The 25833-nt window shown below is 42.0% G+C and overlaps 4 protein-coding genes across 5 annotated transcripts in view; 2 read left to right on the top strand and 2 right to left on the bottom strand.

The window, feature by feature from the left end:
* The window catches only part of adgrv1 (adhesion G protein-coupled receptor V1), a 198739-nt gene extending 194650 nt beyond the window's left edge, over positions 1 to 4089 (bottom strand). The window contains 1 exon segment of the mRNA XM_031830438.1: positions 3594 to 4089. The gene's annotated coding sequence lies outside the window, so the exon portion shown is untranslated.
* A 738-nt stretch (positions 4090 to 4827) lies between these two features.
* Positions 4828 to 9603, top strand: LOC109895610 (lysM and putative peptidoglycan-binding domain-containing protein 3-like). Its single transcript, XM_020489451.2, has 3 exons — positions 4828 to 4993; positions 7076 to 7339; positions 7484 to 9603. The coding sequence occupies exons 2-3, from the start codon at positions 7082 to 7084 to the stop codon at positions 8153 to 8155; spliced, it is 930 nt and encodes a 309-aa protein (XP_020345040.1). The 5' UTR covers positions 4828 to 4993; positions 7076 to 7081; the 3' UTR covers positions 8156 to 9603.
* Positions 8889 to 18557, bottom strand: polr3g (polymerase (RNA) III (DNA directed) polypeptide G). Of its 2 annotated transcripts, none has more exons than XM_020489453.2 (8): positions 18479 to 18557; positions 15928 to 16083; positions 15431 to 15560; positions 14924 to 14986; positions 13787 to 13846; positions 13613 to 13680; positions 13251 to 13367; positions 8889 to 9271 (listed from the first exon to the last, which is right to left on the bottom strand). In XM_020489453.2, exons 2-8 carry the CDS (start codon positions 16039 to 16041, stop codon positions 9182 to 9184), a joined length of 642 nt encoding a protein of 213 aa, XP_020345042.1. In that variant the 5' UTR covers positions 16042 to 16083; positions 18479 to 18557; the 3' UTR covers positions 8889 to 9181. The 2 variants fall into 2 exon arrangements, with proteins under 2 accessions (XP_020345042.1, XP_020345045.1); XM_020489456.2 differs by lacking the exon at positions 18479 to 18557 and adding an exon at positions 16198 to 16389.
* Positions 18501 to 22255, top strand: mblac2 (metallo-beta-lactamase domain containing 2). The gene is made up of 2 exons (XM_020488701.2): positions 18501 to 19239; positions 21549 to 22255. Exons 1-2 carry the CDS (start codon positions 18798 to 18800, stop codon positions 21935 to 21937), a joined length of 831 nt encoding a protein of 276 aa, XP_020344290.1. The 5' UTR covers positions 18501 to 18797; the 3' UTR covers positions 21938 to 22255.
* The last annotated feature ends 3578 nt before the right edge of the window (positions 22256 to 25833 follow it).

Below are 25833 nucleotides of genomic sequence, written 5' to 3'. Positions count from 1 at the left end.
TCCTGTGGCTCCTGTGTCTTTGTGAACTGGGCTGGGCTGAGCTGGCTGAATTGAGTGACTGTGCAGCCCAATGGCATGCGTGGGTGCTTTGTTTTAGCCGAGGCCCCAAAGTGGTGGGAAAGAGCTCTGAGGCTGGAACCCCACTATTTACACTCTCAAGGTGTGGAAAACAAAACCAGACTGGAACTAATCTCTATCCCATTTTCCCACACACTTAGCATAAGTCAGAGCCGTGCCTTGCTCTGTGGCACTGAGCAATCTACATAGCATTGTTACAATAAGAAATGAGCACAATGAATAAGCAGAGAACACCGTATTATAACCCAAGAGGGGTGTGAAGACTTCCAAATGTTTAAAGGAGGGATACATGGAGAGATCCACAACACTGACCTTCCTTATCCCCTGTAAAGAAGCCCACAGAGAGAGCACCATCTGGATCTGGGAGTCAGGGCCCACAGGATGAGGCACTTTCCCCTGCCCTCTATGCTCCATCAGAAGGATGGAGGAGCGCAGACCTCCACTTTGAACGATTCGTTTTCAAACATAATAAAATCGATGCTCTTGACATATGGGTGAGGCAGCTGCCACTGCTTTGGTTCCTAGCTACATGCAGACACTTTACCCACGCTGCTTGGTGAAGCAGGAGGAGGGGGCAGCATGCTAGGGGTGAGGAGGGATTGAGGGAAAGAGGGAGGGTGTTAGTAACTGCTGCGGGGTATCAAAGGACACGCACTCCCACCACTGCCATTCCCAACACAAAAACAGCCATGTCTAAGATCAATCTAGACTGCGCCCAGAAGAGGTTAGTTCCTAACATCTACCGCCTATTATTGGGGGTGCTCTGTTGGGTTTTCAGGACATCACCTTGGCCCCCTGTGATCCTGCTGATTGGGAGGCTGTCTCTTTGTCTGGTGCTCCATCACGCCTTGCCCTGTGAGGCATCTCTCCAGCAGACATCCATCTCAGTCTGGCCATGAGGCACTCTAGCACCTTATCAATTAGCACGGCCTGTTTATGGCACTGTCACCTTTGTGTGCGGCTGCAGTAAGGGGAAGCCACGGAGGCTGAGCAGGGCAGGCAGTAAAAACAGTTTCCGCCCAGTGAATCACATTCACACTCACACACAGGCGACTGCGCCGTAAGTCGTGCCAAGCAAACAAACAAAAGAAACAAACAAACAAAAGACACTCAGTGCAACAACGGGCAAGTAATAAGACCCAAGTCTGCCCAAAACACGGTGGAAAGTGGCTACTGTAGCATACTGGGTATTGCCACTCTTAAATACCCAATACAGACATTTTTATACCAATATCAAATCATTTCTGGGTAACAATTAAGTACCTTACTAGCTAGATTTCCATCGAATTTACGACAGATTTTGATGCGAATATTCTAAAATCTGCAAAAAATAATATGTGCATTTTCCCACCAGAGATATCTCCATCAAAACAGACTTTTTGCTGATAAAAGGCCATGCGTGATGTCGTAGTGCACATAAAAATTACTTTTACCTCTAAATTACCATGTACCAAATGAAAAATACAAGTTAAATAAATGAGTTTCCATCGCCTTTTCAACTCTACTGATGGTTTTGTCACACTCCGGTCTTGGCACATGTACTCCAGCCAATAGCTAGCAGATACAGTGCTACCTACATTATAGCTAGCAGATAAAGTGCTACCGACATTACAGCACACTACATAGGCTACCTACATTATGAGATTATTATGGATAAGAGCAATATTATTTGTATTTATCCAATGGCAGCCAAGCATAGATCATAATGTCACCAGAATAAGACCCTCAATATTTTTGGAAGGAGCATCAAACTCATCACCTTGCACATTTACCACCCTGAAGTTCATCATACCTTATTTAATCTGTAAACGAATAAACTGCATGCTTTCCCGAGTCATCGTGGGACATCCCACTCGAACGAACAAATTGTCTGTCGCCATTTATAAAATTGTTTCTGCATTTCATGTTTCCATCAGCCCAGACTTTTTATCATGCGCCAGGTAATTAATCAGTATGAAATCGTTGGAAGGCAATGTGGTTAATGTATTAGATATCCATTAAAATGGCCAAAAACTGCCTTTTAGCAACAACAAAAATATCTCAAACAAGAAATTTGCTAGGACTGTCTGGGAGTTGTCTGAGTGGGAAGGGGAAAGCTGAAAACTAGCTATTATTGGCAGAGAGGTTTGGAACTGTCTTTGTTATTGGTCTATTAATCAATTTACCACATGGTGATGTCACCATGGAAAGCCGAAACTCCCACCCATGCTAACATGCTGATTAGAAGTTGCTTTGCCGATTGTATTTTCAACTATCATTAAATAACACATTTTTTCTCTCACTTTTACAGTGTTAGTTTCATCAGCTTTTTTACAATATGATATAAAACACAGGAAAAACAGGATTTTGACTGCACTGGGCCCTTAATACAAATGCTGTAAATTAATGAGTTGAGAAAACACCATTCTAGGTTTGCTGCAAGTGCAAATCTGTCTGATTCTACACTTAAACCTCAAAATGTCTGCTTAACTATGGAAAGAAGCATTACTGTTCAAAGACTGACAGACAGGGCTTAATAGAGAAGCAGCATTATTATCCCAAAAAGAAGGAGCAGGTGTATGCTGAATGGATATAGAAGTAGTTCACTGCCCACTGACAAAATGAATTTAACTCAGCTGTGGCACCATAGAGGAAGCAACAAAGGAGACTTAAACGCACCAATATGACATCACGTCAAATCAATTAAAGATGGTGTGGATATGTTTAAATATATAGAAAACCGGACAGGCACTTCTAAATGTTAAAACATAGTGTAAAAAATTGTACATGCCCTGCAAAAGTGGGCGCAAAGCAATTATTTTACTGATGGCCACACTTGCACAATGCGAGCTTCTACAGTAGCATATGCGTAACTCAATGTGAGCCAAGATTACTAATGACCCCAGTGTAAGATTAGTCAACAGGGCCTTTATGAGCGGGTCCTAGCTCATGCGCACCATGTGTGGCGGTTCCCCGCGGATTGTTGTTTTATTTCAATGGAAGAAAGAGGAAACACACAAAGCACAGTGTCCACACTGAAGATCCAGAGAGTAACCATGGAACCGTTTGTCTCACTCTTCAATGGGTTACCCGGCCATTCATTTAGTAATTTTACTGTATCGATATTTAGGCTTTTCAAATATATTAGCCACTCCGAGGGGATTTTGGCACTGTTAAACATTAAATTAGTAGTGGCTCAATACTTTAATTGTTTTCCTACAGTGTTAGACAATCCCTCTGCATGAGCTGTCAGGTGATGACAGTAAGGGGCACAAATTCATATAGGACTATCTCTGACATAGGGTACTTCTGATTACTATAGAGTACTAACCTAACGTAGCATTAAGAAAAACAAATACAATCTTACGTGTCAAATTGAGAAATTCGAGCCATTACAAGATTCTATAAAATTGCCCCAATGAAAGGTGCGCGTATAAGGCCAAGAATCCTGCAGGAAAAAGGTTTTTATTAGTCAACTTGCTGTATAGTTAATTCAAACACCTGTTCACAAAATTATGAAATGTATCCAGACTTACCTGACACCTTGCTGGCTATCAGTCCAATATAAATTATAGAAATACCACTACTGTTGATGATAGCATCGATAACGCCTATCAATAATCTCCCAAAGTTTCTGTCAGATGATGTTATTGGTCAAAGAATGCATCTTGATACTCGTAGCCTACTCCAATTCTTGGGGTGCTCTTGACAGCTCTCGGTACCCCCAGCGAACAACCACACATAAAGCGTCACACTCGTGACGGAATATGGCAAATAACTAACGGTATTTCCTCTGTGTACAAAACGGTGTAGTGCAATCGTTTTTTGTTCAATCCATCTGACTGCTTAAGGGTTCGCTGAGAGAAAGAACATACGCAGCCATGTCGATCAGCCTCTCTACTGTCTAAACAAAACTACTATGCGGACTCCCCGCATGTCGAGGGAAGGCGAAATGTACTAATCTTAATCGCATTTGCCTCGGGGAGCTCGACAGGAGTAGCGGACAGCTCCACCCAGCGAACCGTTGTCCTTACACCCAGCTATTTCGATAGGCCTAGAAGTGCATGCTCAAAATGACCTGAGGTTCACCATAAAGAAAAGTGACAATTACGTTTGGGATTCAAGTTTATTGTTAGAATGATGTGTAGATTGAGATGTACCGTAATTTGTCTCTTCCTATTAATTTAATTCTGAAATGTTCACTAAGAAACTTCTCAAATGTGTTCCTATAACCTAACAGCCCCTAGTTGGCACAGTGATTGCTGCAGGATCACGTTCATTAGCCTTACCTCAAAATTATCAAAATTCTCCAATTGTGGACACTTGCACTTGTTCATTTTCAGAAGAAAAATAGTTAAGTATAATTTGTAGGTGCCTAGGCCTAACACTTTAAATACCATAGATAGGAATAACTATAACAAAAATAATAGCCCTATCAATTAATGTTTTCAATTACGCTCAATAGGTTATACTATGATAGGGGCCAAACTAATTGGACCCAATCATAGGGCCTAGCCCGTGGCATCTGATAAGGAACAGCACTTGCGCCATCTAGTGGTTTTAACTAGTTACCACAGCCACAAAGTCAAAATGGGATATATCGTAAAAATGTATGAAAACAAAAATGTGCTTTTTAATTTGAAGTTTGGGTTAGGCATAAGGTTATCAGTGTGGTTTAGGTTACAGTTAAGGTTAGGTTTAAAATCACTTTTTAAGAAGATAAACTGTAGATGGTGGCGGGGTTTATGACTTTGTGGATTTAGTAACTAGGGACGAGAACATCTAATGGTCAATGCAAGAATTGGAGTTCCTATCCACGGACGTCATCACGTTAGTATTCTGTTGACGTGGCGTAGCTAAACAAACGAACGCCAGTAAACCGGGGGAAGAATGGATGTGGCTTAGGTCGTCGACGGAAAAGTGCTCATGTTTTCAGGTAAAGTCTGGGTGTTTCTTCGCTTATAATTTGCAAAAATGAACACGGCCTTGTTCCAGCAACAATAATCGTGAATGCACTATAGATAGCTAAGACACTTAGGGTACAGATGTTAGGTAAGCACCTAACACCTCTACGTTAGCTTGACAGGAAAGCTAGCTAACTAAAAGTTAGCTAACTAGAAACCTACCTAACGCAGCTATCTGGCAGCTGCTTCAGTCAGTTGGGACAACAAAGTGTTTGATTGCGTTTTACTAATGTAGTTAACTGGTGTGGTGAGCACAATGTACGTACCTAGCTAGCTGGCAAGTTGTTTTCCCGCAGATAGCTAACGTGTATGGTTACATATGGATGGGATAGCCCATTCAAATAGACGGTAAACTTTATTAGACGTTAGGGAGGACTGCTGTAAACTGGGTATACCCCACTTGGGTTCTCAGAGAGCTAGTTTAAGGTTAGCCAGAGAGCTAGCTAGAGTTTACCTCCATGTTCCGTAACGTTATGCATTTGCATTATAATACTGAACAAAAACGCAACATGTAACTTAAAGTGCTGGTCCCATGTTTCATGAGCTGAAATAAAATATTACAGAAATGTTCCATACGGACAAAACGTTTCTCTCAAACTTTGTTTACGTCCCTGTTACTGCCAAGATAATCTATCCACCTGACATCAAGAAGCTGATTAAACAGCCTGATCATTACACAGGTGTACCTTGTGCTGGGGACAAAAGGACACTCTAAAATGTGCAGTTTCGTCACACAACACCACAGATATCTCAAGTAGAGGGAGTGTGCAATTGTCATGCTGACTGCAGGAATGTCCACCAGAGTTGTTGCCAGAAAATGTAATGTTAATTTCTCTACCATAAGCTGCCTCAATGTAGTTTGAGAATTTGGCAGTACGTCCAACCAGCCTCACAACCGCCAGCACAGGGCCTCCACAATCCGGCTTCTTCACCTGCGGGATCGGGCTCAGGAGTATTTATTTCTTTAATAGAGCTCTTTTGTAGGGAAGAACACATTCTAATTGACTGGGCCTGGCTCCACCTGTGCCGTCATGTGAAATGCAAATGAGCAAACTCTCTGACATGGTTGCGTTTATCTTTGGTCAGTATATGAGTGATAGTGAATTTACTTTAGTATTATTTTGTAGTGATGGTTATTAACTTGGCTAGTTAGCTAACTGTGACTTCTGCTTAAACTTTAGCCAAATATTTTTTATAACTAAGTTAGACCACAGCCTGTCGTTTCCAATGGGAACAAATTAGTCATAGTGGGCAGAACCAAGCACAAGCTAGCGTGATCCTATTGGCGCGTTCTAGTAAACATTTGCATATTTCCGTTAGGGAACTCCTACTTTGAAGTGGCAATAACTCAAATTGCCTTTGCACTCCTAAACAACGCAATTTAAAAAATAAAAACAACTTTGGCAAAGGGTACAGTCTACAAAACTTTGTCCACTCTGTTCAGCACATATTTTAGTTTTGGGAACAGAAAACTATTGAGATTAAATGTTTCATTGAGAATTTGTTCCATTTTCTCCCACTGCCGGAGTGGAAAGGCAGAATGGATGCTTCACATTTATACGTCCTGTGAAATGTCTCATTGTTCTGTGCTTTAGCCCTCTGAACGTTAGCCAAAGTTTATCTAGATGTTATCTGACAAGCTGCTGATGTGACAGCTTTTTATGTTCCTCTCTGATTGTCAAATGGAAACAAATGCCAACGTTATATAAACAAGGAGCTTCAGTACACTGCAGTCTCCCAGGCATCAATCTTATCAGTCAGTACCACTGACTAAACCTACAAGACTGATGGACTTTAATCACCCCTATGAGGATCATTCAACTGGAAGAGTTGGACTGAATGCTCTGTGCTTCACATGCAAGATACATTTACTATTGCACGTTTTGAAGTATGTAAGATCTTGTCTATATTGAATGTAAATTAATGTAGGCTAACTAGCTAGGTGTACCTTAAAAAAACAAGCTGATATAATATACTTTGGTAATGCATCTGAAACTTGTAACTGAAGCTGTTGTATAGCTTTCAATAACAATGTCTCGCTCCTCTCTTTGAAGTGAAAAATGACTGGGAGAAGCCAGCACTATGGTTTCCAGTCAGCCACGACGATGCAGCCTGCCAATGGAGGACATGCCTACCTATTTGGGAACAGCGCTGAGAACGATCTTGCTGAGGAGGATGGAGAGAGCTACGAGCTGCGCACCCGAGGCCGGGACCGGAGGAGCACCTCCAGGGAGAAGTCAGATGACATTGTCCACCTGGTCCGAGACATTAAAGAAGGGGACACTCTGAATAGCTTCTCCCTGCAGTACCACTGCTCAGTAAGTCAACCTTAATCCTGGTCTTACTCTCTAATGACAAGCCCTTTCAGACAGACCGGACATGTAGCTTTCACTTCTCACTACTTTTTTGCAACACATAAGTAAAGTCAACTCCTTTGTTATGTATCTGTCTGTGTATCATAGGTAGCAGACATCAAGAGGGCCAACAACCTGTTGACAGAGCAGGACTTCTTTGCGCTGAGATCCATCAAGATCCCTGTGAAACGTTTCAGCGTGCTGACAGAGACCCACAACACTGCTCCTCTCAAATCTGCTTCCCCCACAGGCCACCGACGCATCCACCAGCCCCCCATCTCCACAGAGACTTGCACAGACTCCTCGTCCACAGACAGTGTGGGCAGCTTCCTGCAGGAGAAGGACAAGGACATTGAGCTGCTGGTCAAGTCCACTGGCACCTCCAGAAGCAGCCTGAACGAGGTGGTCTCCTCCCTGACCCTCCAGCAGCCCCTATTACCGGGGGAGCCTGACTTCAAGCCTATCCTCAGGAAGGACCCCTACCATGGGGCAGACTGGGGCATGAGGTGGTGGATGGCGGTGGCCATCATGGTGGTGGTTGGCATCGTCACACCAGTGTTCTACCTGCTGTATTACGAGGTGCTGATGAAGGTGGACGTGAGCCATCACACCACCACGCCATTGGCCAATCCGAATGGCATGCAGAATGCCCAGATGCCTGAGCCTGTGGCAATCAATGGAGGGCCCAACTCAAGACCTCACGCTGGAAACGTACCTAAACCAGACTCACATGGACACAATGTGGATGACCACCTTGGCCCCAAGAAAGAGAAAACGTAGTGAGGGTGAGTCACACTTAAGGAGTGGGAGATATTTCTGAGCAGTTCTATATGGTACAATTTCTGAGAATAACTTTATGGGGAACAGAATCCATTGGAAAATTATGGAGGGGAATAATTTTCCGTGGGCATACAGTATGTATGTTTTTAAAAAGTTTTTAAAGCACTTTTTCTGTTTGTTGCACAGAGGTACCCAACTGCTTACTGTCCCCTTTGTGAGCTGTTGGAACTGTTTCTGTAACGCTGTCTAAAGGGTTTGTGCTATCTGGGATACTTGGGATGTCCCTACCCCTTAAGTTACCATATGAGGTTTCAACTTTAATGGGTTGATGTCAGAGTTGGACATCCCAATGACCCTGTCTGTCTAAAGTGAGGGTTATTTTCCTGGTCAGAAAAGTACTGATTGCTGCCACTTATCAATGGCAGTAATTTGAGGAATATTGGTCTTATACTTTCAGTATTGTCTAAAATGTGTTACAAATCTTGAACATTGCTTGTATATTTTTTTTGCCTGTCCAGGGAGACCTGTATTTTGACTCAAACTATATTTCTACTTAGGGCATGGTGACAAAACAGGAAATGCACAATATTCCCAAACACTAGCTTGCTATATTCTAGTTCCTTTTCCTCATATCCATTTAATAAAATCATGTAACAAACAGTATGTGCCTTCAACTTGTGGGACACTACAAAAGGCTGAAAAATTAGTATATTTTGAATAAATTAGATGCTCAGACTTTGCATGTTTGTTTAATTTGTTTATACACTTATTTACAAAAGAGCCACTTACAGTATTTAAACTCAAACTCACTTCAAATCACACAAGCACATCTTGATGATTCTCACATTGTAAATGTAGGTTCAAACAAAATGTGAACTTGATGACAGTGTTAGTCATATAGCCAACAGCTATTTGGTAAACAATAAATCATGATTTGCAGGGGGAAATGTGTTTAGAAGAGTGACAGTCAACATTCTGGCTTTTTAAATACTGTATGCTCTTGAGATAACATCCATACAGTTGAGGTTAATATGTGGCTCCTTCATCCATGTTCTCATCACTGCCGGCACCAAAATCATCACCATCTTCAAAGTAGCTGGCAATGTAGTCATTTTCCTACAAAAAGGCAAGTGTTAATTGTGACATTCCCCATTGGTGTGTGAATGCCCTTAAAAAAACAATATTGCCATTTTGTAACTGTAGTCGGCTGGTATTTTGGATACAGTAATTGCAGAATAACTGCAGTTACACATTACTGTAAACCACTTTTGGATGCAATATTTTCAGCATTTTGCAATTGGACTGCAATCTTTTAGTAAGGGTGCTATGTGCATAGGTACTGGAGCTATTACATTTGTCATTTATACTGAACAAAAATATAAAACGCAACATGTAAAGTGTTGGTCCCATGTTTTCATGAGCTGAAATAAAAGATCCCAGAAATATTCCATATGCATAAAATGCTTATTTCTCTCTTTTTGTGGACAAATTTGTTTACATCCCTGTAAGTGAGCATTTACCCTTTGCCAAGATAATCCATCCACCTGACAGGTGTGGCATATCAAGAAGCTGATTAAACAGCATGATCATTACACGTGCACTTTGGTAAGATTGGACATAACATCAAATCAAATGTAATCGAGATGGTCTGGCTGGATATCTACCTTCCCAAAACCAAGCCGATTTTGTTGGGGGTGTGTTACATGCCGCCCTATCAAGATCTCGAAATTGTGTTGTCAAGCTAATGATTAACTGACTACCTGTTACGTGAGGGCAGCAAGAAGCCAAGGTAAGTTGCTAGCATTAAACTTAAACAATCAATCTTAACATAATCACTAGTTAACTACACATGGTTGATGATATTACTAGTTTATCTAGCGTGTCCTGTGTTACATATAATCAATGCAGTGCCTGTTAATTTTTCATCGAATCACAGCCTACTTCGCCAAACAGGTGATTTAACAACCGCATTCATGAAAAAAGCATTGTCGTTGCACCAATGTGTACCTAACCGTAAACATCAATACACAAGTATATATTTTTAAACCTGCATATTTAGTTAATATTGCCTGCTAACATGAATATCTTAACTAGGGAAATTGTGTCACTGATGTGAAATGGTTAGCGGGGTGCGCACTAATAGCGTTTCAAACATCACCCGCTCTGAGACTTGGAGTAGTTGTTCAGCTTGCTCTGCAAGGGCTGCGGCTTTTGTGGAGCGATGGGTAATGCTGCTTCGAGGGTGGCTGTTTCTGGTTCGGGGCGAGGAGAGGGACGGAAGCTATACTGTTACACTGGCAATACTAAAAAGTGCCTATAAGAACATCCAATAGTCAAAGGTATAAGAAATATAAATGGTATAGAGAGAAATAGTCCTATAATAACAACTACCTAAAACTTCTTACCTGGGAATATTAAAAGGAACCACCAGCTTTCATATGTTCTCATGTTCTGAGCAAGGAACCTAGCTTTTTTACATTGCACTTTACTTCTCCAACACAGTTTTTGCATTATTTAAACCAAATTGAACATGTTTCATTATTTGAGGCGAAATTGATTTTTATTTATGTATTATATTAAGTTAAAATAAGTGTTAATTTAGTATTGTTGTAATTGTCATTATTACAAATAAAAATACATTTAAAAAAATGGCAGATTAATCGGCTTTTTCTGGTCCTCCAATAATCGGTATTGAAAAATCATAATCGGTCGACCACTGGCTTTACTCAAAGGCAGTGGCATGTCATTAGTAGACAAAAAAAAGGGGCCTAGACAGCTGCCCTGGGGAAATCCTGATTCTACCTGGATTATGTTGGAGAGGTTTCCATTAAAGAACACCCTCTGTGTTCTGTTAGACAGGTAACTCTTCATCCACAATATAGCAGGGGGTGTAAAGCCATTACACAAGTTCTGCAAGCAGCAGACTATGATTGATAATGTCAAAAGCTGCACTGAAGTCTAACAAAACAGCCCCCAGAATCTTTTTATTTTCAATTTCTCTCAGCCAGTCATTTTTGTAAGTGCTGTGCTTGTTGATTGTCCTTCCTTATAAACATGCTGAAAGTCTGTTGAAGGTGAGTCCACATACTCACATAGGCAGTAGCTGCTTTCAGGAACTCAACTGGCTGCTTGTTGATGCTAAAGTGTCCCAGTTACAGGAATATTTAGAGTTCTGCACCCAGATATGACTGATTACTTTCCCCATGTTAGGGATGTACCAGATCAGGTGTTACTAATGTGTGCTTATAGTATACAGGTTCAGGAGTAATGCTGGGAAAGGTACTTGTATACTGGAGCCTCAGAATGGAATGAGTTGCCTCTACCCATAAAAACAATCTCTTGGCAGCTTTAAAAATAAAGTAAAAAATAGTTTGATTTCTTCTGTGCCCATTTATATGTACCCTACGATGTAACCACAATGAGAGATGTTCTTCGTTTTTATGTGGCCAGGTCGCAATTGTAAATTAGAACTTGTTCTCAACTTGCCTACCTGGTTAAATAAAGGTGAAATAAATATTTTATTATCATCATCATCATCATCATCATCATCTCGCCACCATACTGTGTTCAACCGTGTCTGATCTTGCCTAGCCATCTTGTCTCGAGAGGACACAGTGGAAATAAGTCCCAGACTTTGTGTTATCCTTGATGATTTTACACATGTGCATGTATATGGTTTTTAAGTTGTGTGCTTGTTTTTTATTTTTTTTTATGGTCAAATTAATAAACTAAAACAAGTTGTGCTGGGGACAATAAAAGGCCACTAAAATGTGCAGTTTTGTAAAACAACAATTCCACAGATGTCTAAAGTTGAGGGAGCTTGCAGTTGGCATGCTGACTGCAGGAATATCCACCAGAGCTGTTGCTAGAGAATTTAATGTTGATTTCAGAGATTTTGTCAGTACGTCCACACAACAGCAGACCTTGTGTAACCACTCCAGTCCAGGAACTTCACATCCGGCTTCTTCTGAGACCAGCCACCCTGACAGCTGATAAAACTGTGGGTTTGCAGAACCTAATAATTTCTGCACAAACTGTCTCAGGGAAGCTCATCTGCGTGTTCATTGTCCTCACCAGGGTCTTGACCCAACTGCAGATCGGTGTCGTAACTGACTTCAGTGGCAAATGCTCACCTTCAATGGCCACTGGCATGCTGGAGAAGTGTGTTGTTCACGGATGAATCCCGGTTTCAACTGTACTGGGCAGATGGCAGACAGTGTGTATGGCATTGTGCAGGCGAACAGTTTGCTGATGTCAACATTGTAACATAATGCCTCATGGTGGGGTAATGGTTTGGGCAGGCATAAGCTACGGACAACGAACACAATTGCATTTTATCTATGGAAATTTGAATGTACAGAGATACCATGACGAGATCCCGAGGCCTACTGTCATGCTATTCATTCGCCGCCATCACCTCATGTTTCAGCATGATAATGCAAGGCCCCATGTCGCAAGGATCTGTACACAATTCCTGGAAGCTGAAAATGTCTCAATCCTTCCATGGCCTGCATGCTCACCAGACATGTCAACCATGGCGCATGTTTGGGATACTGTGGATTGATGTGTACGACAGCGTGTTCCAGTTCCCACCAATGTCCAGCAACTTCGCACAGCTATTGAAGAGGAGTGGGACAAAAATTCCACCTGCCACAATCATCAGCCTGCTCAAGTCTATGTGAAGGAGAAGTGTCGCGCGACATTAGGCAAATGGTGGTCACACCAGATACGGACTGGTTCTCTGACATACATATCTGTATTCCCAGTCATGTGAAATCCATAGATTAGGGCCTAATTCATTTATTTCAATTGACTGATTTCCTTATATGAACTGTAACTAACATTTTTGAAATTGTTGCATGTTCCGTTTCTATTTTTGTCCCGTGTATATTGCGTATTGTGACCTTCAGACATTACATACACGTGTCATTTATCATCGGAGATGTCTCAATACCAAGTTGATTGTATGGAAGTGTGTCAGCGAACAACTTGAAGTACAATACATTGTGTGATAGAAGTTGACTACTAAGGATGATTTAGATCCAAATTTGGCTTTATATTACAACTAGGGGAAGTCGGGGGTGTGGGTGGTTACCTCTTCTAATTCCTCCTCCAACTCCTCTCCTTCAATTTCTTCCTCCTCCCCTTCCTCTGTAGTTTTCTTTTCTTCTTTCTCCTCATCTGACTTTACATCATCTTTCTTTTCCAGTTCCTGAAGAAATAGCCATTTTGTATGATTATCCAGACATACAAACAGGTTTCACACATAAAACATATGATGGGCATATTCATTTTTTAAATCATTATTCAAGTCCATGTTATCAGGCTATTAGAATGTCAAATCTGAATGTACAGATAATCCCAACTAGTCCCAACCCCTCCAGAGATTGCTTGTTTTAAAATAATAAATCAATTTATAAGAAGTGAGAAGGAATAAAGGTGATGAAAGTGACTTACATCTAATTTACTGAGTACATCTGCTTTTTCTTTGCTTGACACCTTTATGGGTTTCTTCTTTGCGCCTACTAATATTACATTCATTAGGAAATATAGATATTAGCAAAATCATAATGACATAATTGTAATATAAAAAAATATATGTTTGATTATCACGACACAAACTTTAAGTACCTGGTTTTACAGTCAACTTTTTCTTTTGAGGCATCAGCTCTTTTGGAAAAAGCTGCCAGTCTGTAATGACAAACAAGTGAGAAGTTATATTAAAATAACATTTATAATATTGGAAATCAGACTCAGGTTTTGTTTACGATATTTATTTCCACACTGAAATTGTGAAAAAGTTGATAATGCCCTTTTAGTGCAAGAGCTATTTTTTATTTTTCTTACCCCCTTTTCTCCCCAATTTCGTGGTATCCAATTGTTAGTAATTACTATATTGTCTCATCGCTACAACTCCCGTACGGGCTCGGGAGGGACGAAGGTCGAAAGCCATGCGTCCTCCGAAACACAACCCAACCAAGCCGCTTCTTAACACAGCGCGCATCCAACCCCAAGGAAGGAAACACCGTGCACGGGTGCACCGGGTTACCTTGGCTAGCGTGCATTGCGCCCGGCCCACCACAGGAGTCACTGGTGCTCGATGAGACAAGGATATCCCTACCGGCCAAACCCTCCCTAACCCGGACGACGCTAGGCCAATTGTGCGTCGCCCCACGGACCTCCCGGTCGCGGGCCGGCTGCGACAAAGCCTGGGTGCGAACCCAGAGTCTCTGGTGGCACAGCTAGTGCTGCGATGCAGTGCCCTAGACCACTGCCCCACACGGGAGGCCAGTGCAAGAGATTTTTGAATAAAAATAGTTTTGGGCCCACAGATCAATCTGATCTGATAATTCTGACCAGTCATCTTTTATTTGCATATGTATCTTCTGGAGCGCTACCCTCCCAGTTGTAACTAACCTGATTCAGCTTTTAAACTAGCTAATTATTAGAATCAGGTACGCTAGATGAGGGTTGAAGTGTAAACCTACAGTACAATAGCACTCCAGGAACAGGTTTGGAGAACCCTGCGCTAGAAAATCCCAGCTGCCAATCAGCACTGTATGTAAATATTTTTTAACTAACAACTCGCCCAAACGATCAGACTGAGCAGTTCAATAGCAAAAGGCGGCTAAGGGAAATAAATGACAAAAAAATATATTTAAGTTATCATGAAATAAACCCACATCGTGATTTAATCGGACACAGTGATGATTTTAAAATACAATTTAAAAAAAGACTAATCTGATAATGACCAAATTGACCAATTACCTGGAGTCCACTCCTCATCCAACATGTTTTGCCTCTGATACCTCTCCTTGTATCTTTCCACATCTATTTGATATGTAAACAGTAAAGGTTATGCATGGATACTCACACAAACGGAAACTAAACACTCAATTAAGTCAGCAAGCACATTTTGTATCTGCTGGAAATATCTCTTAAATACTTATTTCTCCCGTAGTACATTGAGCATATGACCAAGTGAACTCAAACATACGGATAAAGCAGTCATTTCCACTATACATCAATAAGCTATGGTAAGGCAGCACTTGATACTGATACATCATCTTACCCCAGAAAATAATATGCTCTAAATCCAAGCTTAGTCAGGCCAGGAATTTCTAACTCAATATTCTCTCCTAGATCAGCTTCTCTGTCTCCAGATAAGGTATGGTTAAATGGCTCATTTCCTGGGTGTTACATTACCTCACCTCATGCCATTGTCTTAATGGATGATGAGATACACTCACCATTGCTGATAATGCACGCTCTCACCTCCTTTCCCAGCCAGAGGCTTGATGTTGTGGGGTAGTAGTCTCATGGTTCCCCTTATCTCCTGTTTCAGGGCTAGCATGTAGTCCTCATCTTCTCCCTCTTTCAAGGGCACAGGCTTGAACTCCACATCCTGAATGGGGAAAATAACTGTTGACGTGCCCTTGAGCAAGGCACTTAACCCTAATTGCTCCTGTAAGTCCCCCTGGATAAGAGCGTCTGCTAAATCAGTGTTTCGCAACTCTAGTCCTCCAGTAACCCCCAACAAACACACTTGATTCAACTTAACAAATCATTAAGCAGTTGAATCATGAGAGTTTTTCTGGGGCTCCAACTGAAACGTGTGCTATTGGTGGTACTGGAGGACTGGAGTTGGGAAACACTGTGCTAAATGACGTAAATGTACTTTTAAGCCCATTCTTCCCAAGACAATGTCACTTACTGGTCCAGGAAACAGAGACCATAAGCCCGGTAAATGCAGTCAGTATAGTACTACTCACTGGATACAGCTTGTTGGGCCCCTCTCTGGTCTGAGGCATATTCCCCCTGCTGAGGCCCAGGGATTCGATGTTGAAGCTGAAGGCAGCTATACCACGGCCTTTACCACCAGCCATGTCTGCACTATGAGTGGGCTGCTGCTTCAAACACGCGATGACCTATATTACAGAGGACATAGTGATGTTCACATTCTCATGCACACATGCCCCCTCAGATGTCCTGTAATTTTTTTTATACATATGAACTTGTTTCGCTGTAATACTACTAGCCACCTAGCAATTTTATGAAGTTGGCTTAGTCAGGCCAAGATTGGCCAGATTGGGAACCTATTTCCTAACCTCATAACTAGCTACCAAGAAGCTAGCTGCTTTTAGAAATGCTAGTATTTATTCACTAGCATCGCTAGGAAGTAGCTTGCAAAAAAAAGAAAAACATCTAATAGAAAATAAAGTAAAGACTTTCCAAACGTGGGTCTGTTTGTAAGCCCTTGTATATATATGCTCCCTGTATATAGCAATGTTATTTTTTACTCGTTTTTCACCGTGTCTTTATTCCGGGTGCCACTATTTCTATTTTTTATTTTTTTTTAACCCTGCATTGTTGGAAAAGGACACCCGTTGTTTACGAAGCATGGGACAATACCATTTTTTAAAATTTGATTTGTAGAACCACTTCCTCTCTGCTTATGTCAAAATTAAAATGCTTCACATGTGCCATACCTGCAACAACAAAAAAGCTATTAGTTGTCGGGGGACTTTTATTTTGCCATGAGGTAAGCAGAGGAACTGACCTTGCTGAGTAACTGCATGGGTCTACAACAGACCCACGTTTGGAAATTCTGTTTAATTATATGTTCCATTAGATGTTTTATTGTATTCCCCCCTGCATAAAGATAAAGCCTACAGACAATTGACAGAGTAAGCTGAAATATAATTGTACTTAACTTTTGGTTCCAGCGGACTATTCCGTTTTTTTTTTTTTACCATGTAATTTGCTTGCAAATCTAGTGTGTAAATACTAGCGTTGCTAAAAGCAGCTACCAATAAGCACTTTCAGGCTATCAATGAAATTCGAGTAGCTAGCAAGGTTGGTAGACTTTAGAAAAGCAAGCAATACATAAAATGTACTGAATAAAACTAATTTCCACCAGTCAGGAGGATACAGAGGTATGCAGAAAAATTGACACATATTGACAGAATTAAGCATAGTGATTATGGCTAGATTGCAGGAAAAAGCTGTTTCGGGTTTTTGAAAAATTCTCAAATCTTATGGACAAAAGAGCCATATTATTTTTATTTGTCATGGCACCAGAATAAGACCCTCGATATTTATTGGAAAGAAGCATCGAGCTCATCACCTTGCACTTTCACCACCCTGTGAAGTTCATCAATTTTAATTTGTAATAAACTGGATGTTTTCCCGACACATAGAGGGAACCACACAAAATGTCATCGCGTAACTCCAAGTTTACTTTGATAGGATGGTTATTGGCCTATATCAATGTGTGTATAAGAGCGTTTCCAATTACATTTCTCGCATAATTCATTTTTACCAACAACAAAACTTGTCTAGCGTATTTTGTTTCGTCGACATTTGGAAAATTTACCGGAAAATGTTGTTTCCATCAGGCCTGACAAAAATACATATTTTTAAAAAATCCGACATGAACTTTACTCGCATAAAAAGGTTGGATGTCAACCTGGTAAATGGTGTCAGCTGTCAATGCATCACCAACTACGTTTCCATCCAACCCTTTCATCCCCATGAATTACCTGATGTATGAGAAAACTAACGCCCGGGCTGATGGAAACATTAAATGGCGGTACAAGTTTGTAAATAATGACAATTGTCATTCGACATGGTGGGATCTTTTTGTGTCGGTAAAATTAATTATGCGAGAAATGGTGGTGGAAACGCCTTTGCGCAAATATTGATATCATAACCATCATATCGAAGTACACTTGGATGATTATGTTGTGTGGTCCTCCCACTATATGACTCGGGAAAGTAAGCAGTTTTTAGGCTACAGATGAAATACATTGATGCATTTCACAGGGTGGTGAATGTGCAAGGTGATGCACGAGGGTCATTTTCTGGTGACATGATCATCGATGCTTGCCTGCCGTTTGACAAATACAAATAATATCGTTGATCCACAATACTCTCATAATGTAGCCTACCAGCACTGTTCTGCGAGCTGTTGGCCTGATAGAGCACATGTGTAAAGACCAGAGTGGGCACATTTGCTATATAGCGCAACGGTATTATGACAACCATCAATAGAGTTGAAAAATATTTGAAATCGCGAAAGTCAGTTTGATGGAAACAAATCTTTGGTGGGAAAATGCGCATATTGTTTTAGGCAGATCTTTGAATATTCGCATGAAAAAAGCTGTCACAAATTGGATGGAAACCTAGCTACAGTCAGCCCATGTTGTGAATTGAAATCCACTGCATGTTGGTAATTTTTTTCGGTTGAACTAGAATAGCGTGTTCTGTGTGGGTGAAATCAAATAGTCGAATGTCATGGAGTTAAAAGTAGGACCTAATTACCACGCCACTGGTGAATTGTAGGTCCTCGTCTTTCTCCTTTGCGCACAGCTGTTACTTTGTAGCGATGCATACATTGGGCATTATTTATATGACGACATGGGTAGGTGTGTTCTAGCCAATAGCTTTTGGTTTTCACAGTGCCGTCATACATCTATCCGTCCAGTCAACATGCGTTCCTCCCACAAGGGTGTGTCCGGTGGCCACCATTATTTTTGGGTATTACAATCTTAGACGTTCAAATACAGTGATATTACATGTGTGTAGCAGAACAACGGCAATTGACTGCAGCTTTTACGCGTCGCCAAGTGCATGACCTGGCATGTCTGTCACGGACTGGTACGCGCATAAATCCCTCGGAGAAGGACTATATTGGATCCAGGAGAAGTTTTTCGAATCGTCAAACAGAGCTAATATTTGGCTCCTCCGAGGATCTCACCAAGACGTAGTGATAGACACAGGCTTGGGTTTGAGGAGCTTACCTGACTACATTAACTCCAAAGGTCTGCTTGGAGACGACCCGCAGCGAAAGAACCCCCTTTTGGCTATCGCCACCCACGCCCACTTCGACCACTCAGGTGGTCTGCATCAGTTCCAACAGGTCGGGGTCCACAGTGCAGAGGTCGATGCGCTGGCTAACGGAGACAACTTCGAGACGGTCACCTGGCTGTCCGATAGAGAGATAGTCCAGGCTCCCTGGCCGGGATGGAGGGCCAGGCAATACAGAGTCAAAGCTGTACAACCAACACATATACTACAAGAAGGTAAGAACCAAACATTCTATAGAGATACCAATGTGGTGGCATAATTGTTAACAGAAATCTAGAAGACCATTTGCTGTATGATGTTGAGATAAGGATATGGTCAATATGAATGTAATAACACAGCCCTTTAAGGATGTGTCTGCAACCCTTGTTACAGACTTTGCGTTGGAATACACTTTCACATTAGGCTGCATCCCAAGGGAAATTTATACTGCAGAGACTTGGCAGAGCACCAACACTGACCTCCCATCACGCACGCGCACACACAACTGCATTACCCCTCCCTTTTTTTGTATTCCATCATACACTCTCAATAGAAGTCAGAGCCTTAAAAACTTGACTGAGCATTCTTGAGATGAGGTTCCACACCCTAAATAAGTCTATTGACTCATTTACATGAACTGTACAATGTTGTTGCTTATTTTATTTAACCTTTATCTATTCAAGTCAGTTAAGAACACATTTATTTATTTACAATGACGGCATGCCCGGCCAAACCCTAACAACGCTGGGCCAAATGTGCGCCCGTCCTATGGGACTCCCAATCACGGCCGGTTGTGACACAGCCTGGAATTGAACCAGGGTCTGTGGTGATGCCTCTAGCACTGAGATGCAGTGCCTTAGACCGCTGCACCACTCAAGAGCCCTTATAATTGGTCCCATAGGAAAGAACTGGATAGGTGCAGTGACGTATTGATTTTACAGAGTCAGCATAGTAGTACGGTACCCCTAGAGAAAAGTAGAGTTAAGTGCCTTGCTCAAGGGCACGTCGGCAGATTTTTTCACCTTGTCGGCTCAGGTATTTGAACCAGTGACTTTTCGGTTACTGGCCCAATGCTCTAACCCCTAGGTTAGAAAGACCAGGAAGGTTTTCCAATGGCTCGCAAAAAGGGCACCTATTGGTAGATGAGTAAAATGAAGAAAAAACTGACTTTAGAGATATTAATTACAATGTGGATGGTTTACCAATACACCCAGCCACTACAAATATACAGGAGTCCTTCCTAACTCAGCTGACGGAGAGGAAGGAAACCGCTCAGTGATTTCACAATGAGGCCAATGGTGATTTTAAACGAGTTACAGAGTTAAATGGCAGTGATAGAACTGAGGATGGATCAACAATATTGCAGTTACTACACAATACTAACCTAAATGACAAAGTGAAAAGAAGGAAGCCTGTACAGAATAAAAATATTCCAAAACATGCATCCTGTTTGCAATAAGCTTGAAGTAATACTGCAACAAAAATTGGAAAATAAACTTTTTGTCCTGAATATAAAGCATTATGTTTGGGGCAAATCCAACACAACACATAACTGGGTACCACTTTTTATATTTTCAAGCATGGTGATGGCTGCATCATGTTATGGATATACTTGTCATTGGCAAGGACTAGGGAGTTGTTTTTGATGAAACGGAATAGAGCTCAGCACAGGCAAAGTCCTAGAGGAAAACCTGGTTCAGTGTGATTTCCAACAGACACTGGGAGACAAATCCACCTTTCAGCAGGACAATAATCTAAAATGCAAGGCCAATTATACACTGCAGTTACTTACCAAGATGACATTGAATGTTCCTGAGTGTCCTAGTTACAGTTTTGACTTGAAAATGATCAATGATCAATAACCAATTTGGCAGAGCTTGAAGAATGAAAAAAATAATAATGGGTAAATATTGTACAATCCAGGTTTGCAAAACTCTTAGAGACTTACTCAAATACTCACAGCTGTAATCACTGCCAAAAGTGATATTAACATGTATTGACTCAGGGGGTTGAATACTTATGTTTTATTTTCCATTAATAATTTTAAAAGAATATAATCCCACATTGTAATACTACAAAATGTGGAAAAAGTCAAGTGGTGTGAATACTTTCTGAAGGCACTGTATATGCTATTTTCATACTCAGCTGATGACTTTGATGGATTTTATTTTAGCCAAGGAAATACAGCAGACGAGACCCGGCCATACTGAATTACGACAGAGCCTAAAAGGGAGAATGTACACATATTCAATCCCATCCACAGAGATCAGACCACAACACAAGTTATATTCTTGCTTTGAAGACACACACACACTCCTGATCCATATTCTTAATTATGGCAGATTTTTGGTCCGTCTTGTCACATTTTCACGCATTGCCACACACTTAAAAAGTTGGCTCAAACTCCCCCAGCCAGCATCCGATCTCTGTGTAAACTGAGCACTGGTCAATACACTTCTGCTGCGTCAGTGCTGCAATGCAGTTGGAATATTTTATTGCTCAATGTGTCTGTTTTCCCCACCTTTCTCTCCTCATTCTCCCTCAGGTGATGTCATCAACCTGGGTGACAGGCAGCTGACGGTGCTGCACATGCCCGGCCACTCCCGGGGCAGCATCTGCTTGCACGATGGCGACAACAAGATGCTGTTCAGCGGGGACGTGGTCTACGACGGAGCCATGATCGACTGGCTGCCCACTAGCCAGGTCAGCGACTACATCAGCAGCTGTGAGCGCCTGGTGGGGCTGGTGGACAGCGAGCAGGTGGACCAGGTAATGCCGGGACACTATCACACATTTGGCGCGAAGCAGCTCCACCGCATCGCCTCGGGGTACATCGACAAAGCTGGCACCTGCCCGGCACGCTTCTCCACGTTCGCCTGGAGGACCTTGGCCGGATTGGCGTTACGGGCCTCCAACACACGGGGCATCTGCTAGCCAAGGGACAGGCTAGCATTTAGAGTCGCACAGGTAGACTGGGGATATGCGGGATATAATTTACCCCCTCAATGATCAGGAATTCTTTGTACTGTCAATCAGAAACTGCTGTGATCCAATGTATGTTATTTAACATCATTAATTCAAATGCCCCCACACTTTACATCAGGCAATGATTGACAGAAAATCAAGATTCCCATCATTATGGGATGCATTCAAGACTGGAAAATGAATATATACACTGCTCAAAAAAATTAAGGGAATACTAAAATAACACATCCTAGATCTGAATGAATGAAATATTCTCAAATACTTTTTTCTTTACATAGTTGAATGTGCTGACAACAAAATCACACACAAATTATCAATGGAAATAAAATGTATCAACCCATGGAGGTCTGGATTTGGAACACTCAAAATTAAAGTGGAAAACCACACTACAGGCTGATCCAACTTTGATGTAATGTCCTTAAAACAAGTCAAAATGAGGCTCAGTAGTGTGTGTGGCCTCCACGTGCCTGTATGACCTCCCAAACATGCCTGGGCATGCTCCTGATGAGGTGGCGGATGGTCTCATGAGGGATCTCCTCCCAGACCTGGACTAAAGCATCCGCCAACTCCTGGACAGTCTGTGGTGCAACGTGGCGTTGGTGGATGGAGCGAGACATGATGTCCCAGATGTGCTCAATTGGATTCAGGTCTGGGAAATGGGCGGGCCAGTCCATAGCATCAATGCCTTGCTCTTGCAGGAACTGCTGACACACTCCAGCCACATGAGGTCTAGCATTGTCTTGCATTAGGAGGAACCCAGGGCCAACCGCACCAGCATATGGTCTCACAAGGGGTCTGAGTATCTCATCTCGGTACCTAATGGCAGTCAGGCTACCTCTGGCAGGCACATGGAGGGCTGTGTGGCCCCCCAAAGAAATGCCACCCCAGACCATGACTGACCCACCACCAAACCGGTCATGCTGGAGGATGTTGCAGGCAGCAGAACGTTCTCCACGGCGTCTCCAGACTCTGTCACATGTGCTCAGTGTGAACCTGCTTTCATCTGTGAAGAGCACAGGGCGCCAGTGGCGAATTTGCGAATCTTGGTGTTCTCTGGCAAATGCCAAACGTCCTGCACGGTGATGGGCTGTAAGCACAACCCCCACCTGTGGATGTCGGGCCCTCATACCACCCTCATGGAGTCTGTTTTTAGACCGTTTGAGCAGACACATGCACATTTGTGGCCTGCTGGAGGTCATTTTGCAGGGCTCTGGCAGTGCTCCTCCTTGCACAAAGGCGGATGTAGCGGTCCTGCTGCTGGGTTGTTGCCCTCCTACGGCCTCCTCCACGTCTCCTGGTGTACTGGCCTGTCTCCTAGTAGCGCCTCCATGCTCTGGACACTACACTGACAGACACAGCAAACCTTCTTGCCACAGCTCGCATTGATGTGCCATCCTGGATGAGCTGCATTACCTGAGCCACTTGTGTGGGTTGTAGACTCCGTCTCATGCTACCACTAGAGTGAAAGCACCGCCAGCATTCAAAAGTGACCAAAACATCAGCCAGGAAGCATAGGAACTGAGAATTGGTCTGTGGTCACCACCTGCAGAACCATTCCTTTATTGGGGGTGTCTTGCTAATTGCCTATCATTTCCACCTGTTGTCTATTCCATTTGCACAACAGCATGTGAAATGTATTGTCAATCAGTGTTGCTTCCTAAGTGGACAGTTTGATTTCACAGAAGTGTGATTGACTTGGAGTTACATTGTGTTGTTTAAGTGTTCCCTTTATTTTTTTGAGCAGTGTATATATATATTTTAATATAATATTAAGAATATGATATATATATTGTTATATTATATATTGTTGGAATGTGCTTTCACGTTAGGCAGCATCTCTTATGGCGGTGTTTCTCCACCCCAGTACTCACAGTTGCATATTTTTGTATTTGCCCAGCTGGAATAACTAATGAAGAGCTAGATGGTTAGTTGTCGAGTCAAATATGCAACCTTAAGGAGGCTCTTGGATCAGAGATGAGTAACACTGCCATAGGGGAAATAAGGTGACATGCAGCACACCACCTACTGACCTCAACACAGACCGAAAGAGAGAGAGAGACAGAGACATTCACACACACAGAGCATGACCGTCTATATCTTTGTAACCTCGTCCCCAGGCTAACAGAGAGAGAAAGGCAGCTGGTGGACGAGACTATATATTTTGTAACACTGCATAAAGCCATCACAAGTATTAGCACATTCCTGAAATGAGACATTCCAGTTACTGTATTGCTTTTTCTTTTACTTTCAACACTGAAGAAAATGACATTTTCAACAGCACAAATTCCCATTGAAAGATTCATGTGATAGTTTGGCTGCAAATACCAATTCTGTGCCCTTCCACACTCCACTCCACGTCATAGATTTAACAATGGTGGAAAATCCCTCTAGCGAATGATTTCACTAATCCAATGATTTTAAATTCATGACTGGAAGTGCACAGTTTGGGAGACGGGTGGAGAATTGGCACGCAGGCTTGGATCCTGTGTGCAGAGAATGACAAGGATAACTGGGTCACCAATGGCTCTTGCAGTACATTGTCTGGATAGCTGAAATACGCTACAGCAGTTTTCAACTTTAAATGGATAAAATATTAATTCAGTCCCTAAACTATGAAACAGAACACTGCGTTGGCATGCACTATGTCTGCATACATTTTGGGTCAACTGACAAGAGTTTAACGGGGTAGGCCATCATTGTAAATAAGAATTTGTTCTTAATTAACTGACTTGCCTAGTTAAATAAAGGTTAAAAAAAAAGAAAGTCTGTCCGATTTGTTATTAATCCTTTGCCTACATCACAGCATATTTTATTTCCAGTTCTGATTATGCATAAGTGATTTGAGGTAAGGTAAAGGAAACAAGGTAATTAAATGGAACGATAATGTAGTGCCCATCCCTGCAAGTTAAAAGGCCATACAATTTCAATTCTGCATAATGGCACAGCATTTTATAAACTTCACATGTTGATATGCTTCCATATGACTGGTTTCACATTTGTCTCCAGACATTAGAAGGTAAATATATATATTTTTACAATTCCCTTAATAACCAAACAGATTACTCATTTACTTAGCTCTTATGAAGTTGTAAATTACAGTGCATGGAGATTGATGTTATATCTATCAAGGGGGGGGGGGGGGGGGGGGGAGTAAATGCTTTTTCCACTTGGAACTGGTAGATTCACTCAAACTTACTCATGGTTTACTATAACGTAAAGGTGATGGAATGATGTCAGTCAGAATACAGCGTCTCTGTAGACACACCCCGGCCGCACCTTCATTTATTCGTCTCTACCTCGAACTAATAGGTGAATAGCATGCTATTCTCATGCTTAAGTGTTGAGTTCAGGTCAGAATACGGAGAGAAAAGTACACAGAAAATTGAATAAGGTTCCATTTACACGTGCTTAACTCAGGTCAGAAACGGGCCCATGTGTTGAATGGTCATATGGGGTGAAATGTGTATCTATTTGAGTATGTGAGCACATAGTCCATTTGACCTGACAAAGATTCTTGTGGATCGAAACGTTGTCATTAAAAGTGGTAATTGGGAGCATATTCAGTGTGCGGGCCTTTCTGTTCTACATTGACAAAAAGCTTGTTTGCTCTAGAGCAGGGCTGTTCAATGTTGGACCTGGATGGCTCTCATTATAAAATCAGGGACTGATACAGACCTGGGACACCAGGTGAGTGCAATTAACTACCAGGTAGAAACAAAAAACAGAAGTGTTTCAGTCATCCAGGAATGGAATTGAACAGCCCTGCTCTAGTTAGCGAATAGCTTTTCTCCTCTACATATCAAATGATACTCTCTTTTCCACTAACATGAGACGGACATGACAAG

This window comes from Oncorhynchus kisutch, linkage group LG8 (assembly GCF_002021735.2).
Source record: "Oncorhynchus kisutch isolate 150728-3 linkage group LG8, Okis_V2, whole genome shotgun sequence".
Classification (NCBI taxonomy): Eukaryota; Metazoa; Chordata; class Actinopteri; order Salmoniformes; family Salmonidae; genus Oncorhynchus; species Oncorhynchus kisutch.
Note: the sequence above shows the minus strand (reverse complement) of the source record. Positions and strands in the feature narration are given on the sequence as shown.

What these genes read in the sequence shown, in the direction of transcription:
- mblac2 (XM_020488701.2), top strand. Translation starts at nt 18,798, where the DNA reads ATGTCTGTCACGGACTGGTACGCGCATAAATCCCTCGGAGAAGGACTA. An exon ending in AACACATATACTACAAGAAG is followed by an intron (nt 19,240 to 21,548) that starts GTAAGAACCAAA and finishes ATTCTCCCTCAG; the next exon opens with GTGATGTCATCAACCTGGGT.
- polr3g (XM_020489453.2), bottom strand. Translation starts at nt 16,041, where the DNA reads ATGGCTGGTGGTAAAGGCCGTGGTATAGCTGCCTTCAGCTTCAACATC. An exon ending in GGATGAGGAGTGGACTCCAG is followed by an intron (nt 13,847 to 14,923) that starts GTAATTGGTCAA and finishes TTGTCATTACAG; the next exon opens with ACTGGCAGCTTTTTCCAAAA. An exon ending in AAAGTTGACTGTAAAACCAG is followed by an intron (nt 13,681 to 13,786) that starts GTACTTAAAGTT and finishes ATGTAATATTAG; the next exon opens with TAGGCGCAAAGAAGAAACCC.
- LOC109895610 (XM_020489451.2), top strand. Translation starts at nt 7,082, where the DNA reads ATGACTGGGAGAAGCCAGCACTATGGTTTCCAGTCAGCCACGACGATG. An exon ending in CCCTGCAGTACCACTGCTCA is followed by an intron (nt 7,340 to 7,483) that starts GTAAGTCAACCT and finishes TGTGTATCATAG; the next exon opens with GTAGCAGACATCAAGAGGGC.